The sequence below is a fragment of the Plectropomus leopardus genome, chromosome 2 (assembly GCF_026936395.1).
Source record: "Plectropomus leopardus strain MGB_pleo_1.0 chromosome 2, ASM2693639v1, whole genome shotgun sequence".
Lineage (NCBI taxonomy): Eukaryota > Metazoa > Chordata > Actinopteri > Perciformes > Serranidae > Plectropomus > Plectropomus leopardus.
Window position 1 is genome coordinate 4,193,041 of NC_142177.1, and position 12,351 is coordinate 4,205,391.

The 12,351-nt window shown below is 40.1% G+C and overlaps 1 protein-coding gene across 5 annotated transcripts in view; it reads left to right on the forward strand.

Moving 5' to 3' along the window:
* The window catches only part of cadpsa (Ca2+-dependent activator protein for secretion a), a 221,026-nt gene that overhangs the window by 137,166 nt on the left and 71,509 nt on the right, over nt 1-12,351 (forward strand). For all 5 annotated transcript variants that reach the window (XM_088083262.1, XM_088083266.1, XM_088083281.1 and 2 more), the window contains 2 exons: nt 4,161-4,267; nt 8,470-8,626. In XM_088083262.1, coding sequence (XP_087939388.1) covers nt 4,161-4,267; nt 8,470-8,626 — 264 coding nt within the window. The remainder of the gene's footprint in view (nt 1-4,160; nt 4,268-8,469; nt 8,627-12,351) is intronic.

Genomic DNA, 12,351 nt, shown 5'->3' on the forward strand with positions numbered 1-12,351 from the left:
TGATTAGATCTTGCAAAGTTGGAGTCCATTAGCCTGGCATCTCCAGACGAAATTGCAAATGCGATTTAGTATAAAACCTCCCAGTCATTTTTGAATTCCAAGCTATCAACAGACGTAGATCAAAATACCTTTAGATGCAACTAGATAGACCTACAACCAATCAAAGCAATGAAGCGTGAATAAGCACTGTCCATAAACAAGTGTTTATTGAACATGACTGGCCGCACCAAGGCTAGGCTGGCTGGAAATAACTTGCTGAAAACAATTATTCCTTTGTTTCCGAAACTACACTGCCAAACTCTGACATAATAGCTCTGACTTGACAGACATTACTTGATCCTAACACCCCCTCCTCTTTTACCTAGTACAGAAGTCTTATTCTGTGAAAGCTTTCAGCCATGCTTCCATGACTAAAGCTCTAGCAGGCAATCATCCATCATCCTGCTGTGTTGTCCACAACATCTCTGAGCCACAAGAGTTGTGCCAGTAGGTGGACTGAATGTAGTCAGTCATGACTCTGACATGGCCAATTTAACCCCTGTAACACACTATGTGTGTGTGTGTGTGTGTGTGCTTGTGTGCACGTGCGTGTGCATGTGTGTGTGTGTGTGTATGTGCTCTTATCTGGCAGGATGATGCTGCTGACATTAGAGTGAGACAGCATGAACCACAACACACACACTTTGGTGTGTAAAGATATATAGTGTTATTTCATTTCAGTGTTCTAACCTTTAACCCATTGAACTTCTTGACTATGTGGCATGCTGACCATTACAGTAAAATAAACACACAAAGACGCACAGAGCATTCTTGCACTGACACAAAGCAGGTAGCAGTTTTGACAGTGCCACTTACATTGCAGACAAGATGGAAGAAAAGTTCCCTTTTGTTCATCTCTGAATATCCAGAGTAATGTAACTCTACTCTTCCAAGTTTTTTGCATCATTGTGGCTTCTTTGTAGGATGGGTAATACTTAAAATCTCAAAGTGAATTGATTTATACTTCTGAATTTATCCACAATCCTCTACAAAGCTCAACCTCTAACCCAACCCTACCCTGCCACTACTGTAAGTGATAAAGCAAAACAAGGTATATAGATATATTTGAGAATAATAGATGAAATGGAGGCACTCTGCTACTATCATGCTTATGCCACATGCCTCTTACCAAAGTCAATTTTAAAACCACTAGTCAGCCAAAACCCACCTTAAGTTGATGCTACTAGACAACAAGTCCATTCTCTGGCTGTGACATAAATTCTTTCTCTGAGTATACAATAGGACATTGCATTCAAGTCAAAATAACCTTAAGTACAGTTTATTACTGCAAGTACAGTGAGATATAACTTCACCAGCTACAAGTCAGATACTTCGTAGATAACCAAAACATAACCACCACATTGCTGCATGATGAGTGTTCAATGTACATGCTGTTTGTATCCTTCATCACACCCGTGTTTCCTCTGGATGACATCATTACTCTTCTGTCACAGTGACACAGACATGCAATGCATTCACACGATCACTATATACCACAGACCATCACTACATCCAGCCACCTTACAGTGCTTTCAGCACTTGTGTGGATCATGCTATAGCAAAAATGCTTTAGCAAGAGACTGCTGCAGGGATGACAGTTTGTACCAATTATTTTTCATTAGTCCAAACCGGAAGTTAGCATCGCTCTGATTCCCTTATCAGTCTATGGGGTTTTTCCATTGGATTTTGAATTATAGCAGGAAATAAGCTTTGTGGCAAACAAAAGTTTATGATACTGACACGTTTTGTTCAGCAAGATAATCTTCACAAATGAATATTGCTTTTGTGATTTTTTAAGAGTAAATACAATCACCAGAGGTAAAAGCTAACGTCAAGAACAACACCACAATTGCTTGACTTCAGCATCCCCCCCACTAAGCTTAAAATTTGTAATATGATTTCGTCCACTTACCTCTTCTACAAAGGCTTCTCCTTTTCCTTTCAGTTAACACAGCCTTTCATGGCTGTGTTAACTGATTAGAATAGTTTGCAAAAGCTCTAGTCTTGAGAGGGGATGTCTCTCCTCTTCTGGTGGACAACCATAGGACAGGAATATATATGTAAGCCAATGGTGAGAGAGAGAGTAATGTTTTAATCTTGTTTGAATTGTGTCATGAATTACACATATGATGTTTGTCAATTTAAAAGATAATTTTTCAAGTCAAGAAAGTCGCAGCTTGGGGCAACCTCTAGCTCACTGGGTAAAGTGTGCGCCCGTTATGCCTCAGGCTCCTGCAGCAGCCCGAGTTCAAGTCCGTAAAAATACGTAATTAGAATGACTACACAAAATGTGCAATTAATGGCATAGGTCTCTCTCTCATTGAAGCTACATTGCCTGTGTGTTTCATATTGGGATATACTCAGACTAGTGACAGGTCATTCTCGTTGTATTGCTTTTCACTGATAAAAAGACCCACAGTCGCTGGATAAAATAGATCAAGTAAGACGCCATTATATTTGTGTGTGGAACATAACTGAGTTACCTAGCTTACTAGCTTGTGTCATCGTGCCAGTAAAAAGATGTAGTTTACTAAGTGATTTCCCACCTACCAACCTACAGCAAATTGCGACGATCTTAAATTGCAAAATTATCTTTAAATTGGGAAATATCATATGTGTAATTTAGGGCACAATTCCAATTAGATTTTTTTTAAAAACTACTTGTCTCTCAGTGTTGACTACTGTACATATTTTTTCCGAAATAAGGTGCCATTGAGCGATATGGGAAGGGGGCAAACTTCACCTCTCTATAAAAGCAACAGGGCTGTAAAGGTGGACAAGTTTTGTAGTTTTGTATTCAGCGTCATGTAACATATCCTCATAGAACGATTCCTTTGATATCCTACAAAAATGCACACACTACAGTTTGTATGATATCCTATGAATTAGCGGCCCACAAGCGATGTTACGTCCATTACGTGAAGTTATGCAATTAATGTATTGTCATGGAGTTTAGTGTCATAAGTTTAGTTACTGTGATTCGGTTTTGAAAAAATGTCTCTTACATCGGGAAAATCACAGAGGAAAGACCTGTATTTTATGACCCACCATTGGCCCCAACTTGAGTAATTTGACCTCTTATTGGGACCGCTTACTTCTTTACTTCCATCAGCGGATTAGTCAAGTGATCACAGCACTCCAGATTACAGGTGTATGCACAGATTCCTGGCTCATCATTAGGTAAAAATTAGGTACATATGTACAAATTTTGGTGCATTACTTTCACAGGAAAACATACAAACAGGGCATGAGAATAGCCTGTGTGATGACATTTTATGTACCTGACAACCTTTAAAGCCTCATTTAGCTACTTGTTAGTAACCCTCTTTTTCAAGACACGTAAAAGCTTGGAAATGAATGTGAGTGGTATTAACTGAGGTATATGACGCTGTTAAACAAAACGTGAAATATCTTATGTCAAACGCAGCCCTTATTCCAGGCATATAACCAGAAACCCTTTCAAAAAAACCCATCGACTTCAGGACGAGGGAACTATGGGTGCTGAGATGCTAAATAATTTCCGGGTGTTAGGACTCCTTCCTGCAGCACTCTATTTAGTAACCTTGGAATTACAGTATAACTAGGGCGAGGCAAAATGTGATTGATGTTGCTTAAAAAAAATGTAGTTTGCAATTATTACAATTGTAATGTAATCAGTGACAATCTGACCCCAATTCACACTTTTCTATGCTCAATGTCACAAATACATTTCAGTCTTTAGTCGAAAAGTACTAAGGTCTGATACCCAGCCCTAGTTATAACAACTTGATATTTCATGCTTGTATTTTTAATATGACCATGAGATTGTCCCAGTGATTCAGGCTGAGGCTGTAGACTGGGCTAAGGATCACTTTTGAGGCAGCAGCTATATCCAAAATTTGTGAGTGACTTAATCCTGCAGCTCCAATGTTTAGAAGTTGGCAGGATAATATGCATGCTGTGTACCTTTTTACAATCTATGTTATGTATAACACAATACACACTTTTATATCTTAGACTAGGGATGTTCTTGCACACTTTAGGTTGCATGCATACAGCATTAACAGGAGACAGAAAAAGAAGTATAGATACTGATCAGACTTGGAGGCTAACCGCACTGACCCTTGACATTTTTGCTCCAGAGAATGTAGGGCGGTTAATCACCCCGGCTAAAAAACTGGAGGACACAATTCGCCTGGCAGAGTTGGTGATTGAGGTGCTTCAGCAGAACGAGGAACACCATGCTGAGGTCAGTGTAAATGTGCATGTATCACACACACACACACGCACACTCACACACAGCTCTGCAATTTCATGGCAGTATGTGCTGGTGTCTGACTGAAAGAGCAGTGACCATGGATGTAGAAATGTAGACACCTTATTGGTCGCAGGACTGTACGTTTAAGTTGCGGCCATATTGTAAAAAAAATGCAGTTAAATGGGGGACCTGCAGTTTTTTGATTAAACGCACTGTAACATTAATGATTATCAATTTCAATGGGTCATTGTAATATTCATTGATTATGATTTCATTGCCTGAGCACACTCTGGCACAAAATGTACCGTTTGTAACTTGGGAGCGCTGTTGGAATGTACCGTTTGGTTATCCAAAACACTGCACTCTTGGAGTGTCAGAGAATATTGTAACTTTCACCAATACTCATTTTAGAAAAAGCTGCTCAAAATTTGGTTGGTACTTCTAATGCTTTTTTTTCATGTTTTTGTGTCACTTGTTGAAACAAGTATTTTATGAAAAGTTCCACTTATAAGTGAGGTGAAACAGACTATAATATAAGCACTCAGGGAATGTGTGTTTTGTCAATTTGTGTCCTATAAAACTGTTTGCTTTTTTTAACAGGCTTAGATTGCTATTTTGAGAGTCAAAAAACAATATGGAAAGGACCCTTTGTTTGGGTCTTTTTTGTGTCCAAGTTTTGCTAAAGCAGAAGTCTCGTTCTGAAATCCATTACCGAGAGGCGGTAACAGAAGTTGTTCTTGTCTGTTCACTGTTATGAAAGCATCATGCTGCCCTTTTGAAACCACATTTGTCAAATTTCAGTATTCCAGCAGCCACAGGGTGTTGTCTCCCACTTTGTTACATCAGATTTATCAGTCACAAAGCCTGGTTTGTATTTGGGATATTGATTAACTTCAGAAATCGTATTTGTGGACTTTCCATCAATTTGTTTACCTTTATCTTCACTATATAGTTTTTATGTTCATCAAAATACCTAAAGGGGATCTCAACATTATTTTCAGAAGATAAATTGAACAAGTTATTTTGTATCCCTTCTGACTGGGCTTTACTGTAAATACAAAGTATTTGTAGCAGGGACCACCTGCTTCTTTGAATCATCATACTATGTCTTATCTGCACAGCCGGCCCCGTCTGACACAAAGTACACAATCTAAAGTGTAGGCAAGTTGGTAGGAGCGGGCGAGAATTATCAATGAGGTCTGTCCTTATATCACAGCAGAGCAACTTCTATGTTTGTCTGGCTGTAAATATACTTGAGGATAAGAGCAAAAAATAATAAAATCAGAGAGAAAAGAAATGAAGAAAACATTAATTTTTAAAGGTTTGTTTTAATTAAAAAGATCCTCAATCTATCCAATGTTTCTATTCACTCACTATGAATGCTGTGCTGTGTACATTATTGTGAATCACTATTTCTGTCAATTCAATATTCACTTATTTCCTCTCTGCTTTTCATTTCAATGATTTATTTGGTTTGCGGGGAAATGTTTGAACAGGGAAAAGAGGTATGTGATTGTCTTAGTGCCCCATCTCCCACCCTACCCTTACTGTAAATCCTGTGCATGCACTTAATGATACAGCTATTGTTGTAGAGGATCATTAATGTTTCCCTTCTCAACAATGACCCAGAACCTCCTCCGGCTTGTGGTCACCACTAATCAAGTGCTTGTGGCAGTGCTTGTTAGCTTCTAAGCCAGCAACAGTTTTGCCTTTGGTGACAAAGAACAGAGACAAGCACTTAAACATGTGTTTTTTTGTTGAGCTCATTAAGCTCCGCCCTGGGAAAACAGAATGCAGAGTTGTGACTTTTGATGCTGAATGTGTAACTTTGCATCTCAAAAAGCACAACTCCGTACCTTGTTTTCTAGGAGTTACCCTAAACCATCCCTGAATATAGGTTATCCTGTGTTTAGCCATGTGTCATTTATTCTACCAAGTCCAGTAAGTAAGCTTGAGGAAGGTGTTGTGTCACCTTTCCTTCCCCTTAAGACACCTATTCCTCTCCATTGGATCCTTGGGCACACACAATGGAGGAAATGTGAGGCATGCTTTGTGCGATGACAAATGATGTGATCACCGCCCTTGCATTTCGATGAAATGCACTATGCTGATGCTCATTAATGTGAGCACATCGGTGAACCAGGCTAACCAGCGTTAGACTCCAACCCTGGCAAATATTTGATTAAATTACTTTTTTGGGGTCAATTCACAATGAAACCACATTCAAAACGTATTATAATTTAAAACAATTTACCTCGATTAATTTTTTGACTCTAAAGCTGGTTATTGCTTATCCTATTTACTAGCCCCATTTTGTGCCCCTCATGTGATCACCCATTTTAACTTCAAGGCTTTCTACTTTACTACATGTAACTTATACAAATGATCTAGTATTTGGTCAAAAAATGGGGAGTTAAACTGCAGCAAGTTGTTTAGCGGCGCTTGTATGTTGATAACCATCTAAGATTCTTCTGTCCTACCTCGATAAACAAATATTCCTCCTGCTGTACAATGAGTTTCATTTGGGGCATTTCAAAGCAAAATGGTGACAGAAAAGTAGGTCTACTAATTGCCTAAACAAAGACGGCAACTGGACGGGTAACCAGACAGGGTGTATTATGAGTTGTGGATATAGTGTCATTAGATGTTCAATCATGCCATGACAAGTTGCTCAACGAGAACATAATGCAAAAGGTTCTTGACCTCTGATATATGAGTGTTTGTCTTTCTAGCTAAGCAGGCTAATTTTCCACCCACTCACACAAATGACATGGAAAAAAACAACCCATTCTCATTCCTGGGGCTTAAAATATGGCAGCCTGGTCAGTGGCCCTGTCGGGGTCTGTATAGCCTCATTCCCACAAAAAAATCAGGTTCAGTTCAGTTTGTTAATCATTAGACATTGCCAATTACATTTTTGAGTTTCCATTGTCAAAAGGCAGAAAGCGTGCAACTCCCAACCAGACAGCTAGAACTGAGAAAGCCTCTCTGATTAAAACATCTTCAAAAAACTCAAGCAGGTCCAGTTGCCTATAAAGCATTTAGAAATTATATTTACATGAAACCAAGCAGGTTAAAGCTAAATTCATGTCACTGCTGTTTCTTGCGGTGGGATGGACTAACTTTGGGAGTTGTTTTGTGTCCTCTGAAATGTCACTGTCAGAAATGGAACTGGAATGGAAAATCTCTCTGTTTATAAATGGAAATACAACTAATGAAACTAGTTCATATTCTAAATCTTTGCACACTGCAGTGGATTGGTTTGCACTGACAGCAGAACGTTGAAAGAAGAGTTCCTAGAGTTGTTAAGGTTTAAGAAACATCCTGAAGCATCTTTTAAGTTTTACCTCTTGCTTCTCAAATGTCCAAATGATGATCACATGACTGGGCACTTCGTAGATATACCTTCTTGCAAACTATCTCACCTACTACCCAATGCTACGAGCTCCCATGGCAAGTGCATGCACCCACCCCTCCATCCCCTCCACCACCGCCACGTAAGCCCATGGGTACATTCACATTACAGTGTTGACAGCTTGATGTGAATGAGCAAACACCATGGTTCCTCAGGGGTCCCTCTTAAGAGGCCCGGCAAGAGTGGAGGTGCATGGAGGAAAAGCGAGTGTTTTTGATGTGCATGAGAGAGCCCGGTCCCTAACAGTCACTCCACTGCGTCTATTTGATGGGGAGATATGAGCACGACGCAGCTCGCTAGCTCTTTTCTTCTGATTGACTCACTGAAGGAGCTGCGGGTGAGTGTTTAAGTAGCTCCCTGCCATGCCTGTCAAGGAGCTGCTGCTGTTTCCTCTGTGGGCCAACAGAAAAGTGTGTGATTTTTTTCCGTGCACAAGCGCTGTGTTTTTCCGCTCTGAGTTGTGAAGAATGCTTCCCCGGGGATCGCGCAGTGGCAACAACTTGATTTCATATGGTGAAAAGTGAGAGACAGAGCGAAAGAGAGAGACAAGAACATTTGCAATAGATCAGTGGAGTTGCATTACATTGTCAGCCGTTATGGTAAATGAGATTCAAATTGTTAACTGTAAATTCCAATCAGGTGTCCATAGAGAGCACATATATGTCCCTTCTCTGTATCTAATTTGTCTTTTTTCTTTCACTTTCAACCTGTTGCTTTTCTTCCACTTTCTGTATTCTGTCTCCCTTTCCTTTCTGTCTTTCTGTTTTTCCACCTGAAGGCCTTTGCGTGGTGGTCGGACCTGATGGTGGAGCACGCCGAGACCTTCCTGTGTCTCTACTCAGCCGACATGGACGCAGCTCTTGAAGTGCAGCCGCCCGACAGCTGGGACAGTTTCCCCCTCTTCCAACTGCTCAACGACTTCCTGAGAATGGACTGTGAGTGAGAAGTTATTAAAAAAGAAAACACATTCAGCTGTGAGCATTGGGACTAAAGTAGCTGAATGTGCAGTTGGTCTAGTAGGGGGTACTGTAGAGGGTTGATCAGTGAAGAAGTGGTCACACACTGGGGATGTAGGCCTGATGAAGGGCAAAATGGAAAGTCAGAATATCCACCCACCCAGTTAATTGTGAGAAAATAATTTAGTATATATCATGTAATTTAAAATCACATACATTACATGAACTCAGCTATATGCAGATTCAGAAATGCGGCGACCAATATGCACAAACCCAGAAAAATAGATGGAACAGAGGACCTCAGGAAGAGCAGCAGAGGATGATGAGGGATCTCTCTTTCAGGGCGGACAGACGTGCAATAGATGTCGTAAATAACAATTAAATTACAATAATGACAAAAGGGAGAGAGAAAGAGAGAGGGGAAGAAAAGGGGAGAGAGGGGGAGAGATGCAACAGAAATAATGGTAACAATAGCATGTCATATTACAATAGTGATAGGAGTAAAATTACTAAATGCACTCTATGATAGCATGTGATGTTATGTGCAAATACTGTGGGTGTTGATAAAAGTCCCATGCGTATATTAATAGTGGAGGCATGACTCATAATAATGGCAGTAGAAGGTCGCGTCAGGCATGATCATGGCATCGGCGTAATTAGGACCTACAACACAGGCGTGGCTTCAGACAGGACCACAGCAATGGCAAAACCAAGACCACAATCAGGGCAAGCCAGGAGACAGTATCAGTGCAGCCACAGCACGAGCACGACCAAAGGTTGTCACCACGATCAGGCACAGCCAAGATTGCAGCCAGGATCCGGGAAAACTAGGAAACAAGGGAGCAGGAATGCTCCGGAGTGGCAACGGAGTTAGCGTAATGCAGTAAATGAAGGGATGAAGGGAGCAAGAGAAGGAAAAAGAAGCTCAGTGTATCATAGAAAGTCCCCCGGCAGATTAAACCTGTCAGCCTAACTATGGGCTGGTCCAGGCAACCTGAGCCAGCCCTAATTATAAACTTTATCAAAGAGGAAGGTCTTAAGTCTACCCTTAAAAGTGGAAACGGTGTCTGCCTCCCTGACTGAAACTGGAAGATGGTACCATAAAAGAGTAGCGTGGTAACTGAAGGCTCTGGCTCCCATCTTACTTTTGGAGACTTTGGGAACCACAAGTAACCCTGTGTTTTTAAAGCACAGTGATCTTGACGGTTGGTAGGGACCTATGAGCTGTGACAGATAGGATGGAGCCTGACAATTTCTAGCTTCGCAAGTAAGGAGGAGGATTTTAAATTCAATTCTGGACTTTACAGGGAGCCAGTGCAAAGAAGCGAAAACAGGAGAAATATGGTCCCTTTTTTTGGTTCCCACTTGGACACGTGCAGCAGCGTTCTGCACCAGTTGGAGATTTGTTGGGGCAACCAAATAATAGGGATTTACAGTAATCCAGCCTAGAGGTGACAAATGCATGTACTAATTTTTTGGCATCTGTTTGGGATAGGATATGTCTAATTTTTGCGATGTTACGCAAATGAAAGAAAGCAGGTGAGGTGTTTTTGGACCAAGAACAATAACCTCAGTTTTGTCTGAATTGAACATCAAGAAATTGTGGCTCATGCAGGCTTTTATGTCCTTCAGACATGTTTGAAGTCTAGATTACTGATCAGTTCAGTTCAGTCATCTGGTTTCATAGATAGATACAGTTGCATCTCATCAGCATAACGACGACATGTTGCCTAGGGGAAGTATATATAAAGTGAAACAGATTAGTCCAAGCACAGAACCTTGTGGCACTCCGGAGCAGACCTCAGTATGCACGGAAGATTGATCGCTTAAACCAGGCTAGTGCCGTTCCTTTAAGGCCAATAAAGTGTTCCAGCCTGTGCAGTAAGATATGATGGTCGATGGTGTAAAATGCAACACTGAGATCTAATATGATTTAAACAGAGACCAGACCTTTATCGGAGGCAATCAATAAGTCATTAGTAATTTTTACTAGTGCCGTCTCTGTACTATGATGAACTCTGAAACCTGACTGAAAGTCCTTGATTAAACTATTATCTTGGAGAAGGTCACAAAGTTGATGAGCAACCACTTTCTCAAGGATTCTAGAAATAAAGGGGAGATTAGATATCGGTTTCCAGTTAGCTAAAATCTCAGGATCGAGAGTGGGATTCTTTAGAAGAGGTTTAATGACAGCTACTTCAAAGGACTGTGGTACATAGCCGTTAATATTTATTAGATTATCTCTAATAAAGAATTGTCAGTTAAGGTTAAAACTTCCTGAAGTAGCATAGTTGGGATGGGGTCTAACAGGCATGTTGATGGCTTGGATGCGGAAATCAAAGTAGAGAGTCAGTGAAGGTCAATGGGGGATAAACGATCCGAATAAATTCCAGGCCATGCTGCCATATCCAAGCTACCTGTGTCTGAGGTCGGGTCGGTGAAGGGCAAGAGGTGATGGCATGGCATAGGGCCTTTCTATATGTTTTAAGATTGTCTTGCCAGACTAAACGGGACTCTTCCAGGTTGAACGCCAAGTACCTGTGAGGAGGCAGCTGGGGTTGGTGGATAGGTCAAACAAACACAGGAATTTCCTCCAGGAAACTGGTGTTTGTTTCTGGTGTGAAACCAAGTGAAGTTTGAATTTTAGATCTGTCATTTTACTTTCACTACCTAAATTTACTTTAAGTCTGTAACGTGACAATGGAAAACCCTGTTTCTTTTCCTAAACACTAGTCTACATCACTTGTTAAGTCATTAAAATGACGACAACCAATCATGATTGTTTCCCTAAATCAAACCCATGTAACTGTATTCTCTAAATGTAGCATGTAACTTAACGTTGAGTATGTAACATGACAACACCCAAATCTTGATTGTTTCCTAAACTGAACCTACATTATATAACTTAATTTTTCTAAACCTAACCTATGTAACTTTATTTTCCTAAACCTAATCTACGTAACTTTATTTTTCTAAACTTGGCCTACGTCACTTTACTTTTTTTATACCTAACCTACTCAACTTTATGTTTGGGAACCTAACCTCTGTAACTTTATTTTTCTAGATCTAACCTTAGTTACTTTTTTCTCCTAAACTTAACCTATGTAACGTAATGTTAAGTCAGGGTTTCTTACACATTTATTGGCTGCCACAAATCCAAGATTTTTAGAGCTGGACCGTTTATTCAGAGCACTCTTGGAATATTACATTTTTTGGATGTTTATAGCACACTCAGGGCAGAGACGGCGTAGCAGAATGTCAGTTCATTCTTCTGGGTCTAAAAGGTTGCTGTCACAACAGCTGCTCCTCTCATCCTTAAATGTGGTCTGATCAGCTGTTAATTTGGAGGACACAGAATGATACTACAAATACTCATTAAACTATATCCATAATTATTACAATAATATATTGAAAATTCTGTCACAAATTATTATTATTTTTAAGCACCCTTTTTTTCAGTAATTTCGTTGTTTGTTTGTTTTTCGTTTCATTTCTATTATTTTCTTTTTTTCCAAATTTCTTGTTAAATTTGCTAAGTGCCTTCTTCCCATGTTTTTAAAAAAACGTCAGGCCGTTTTGCTTAGATTTTAAAGGGACATTACACAGAAATGTTTCCGCAGTCAGTTCTTTTGACATTTTTAGCATCCAGCTCTATTATTACGATCAATCGCAAAATAAAGACCATTCCTAATAAAGGTTTACAG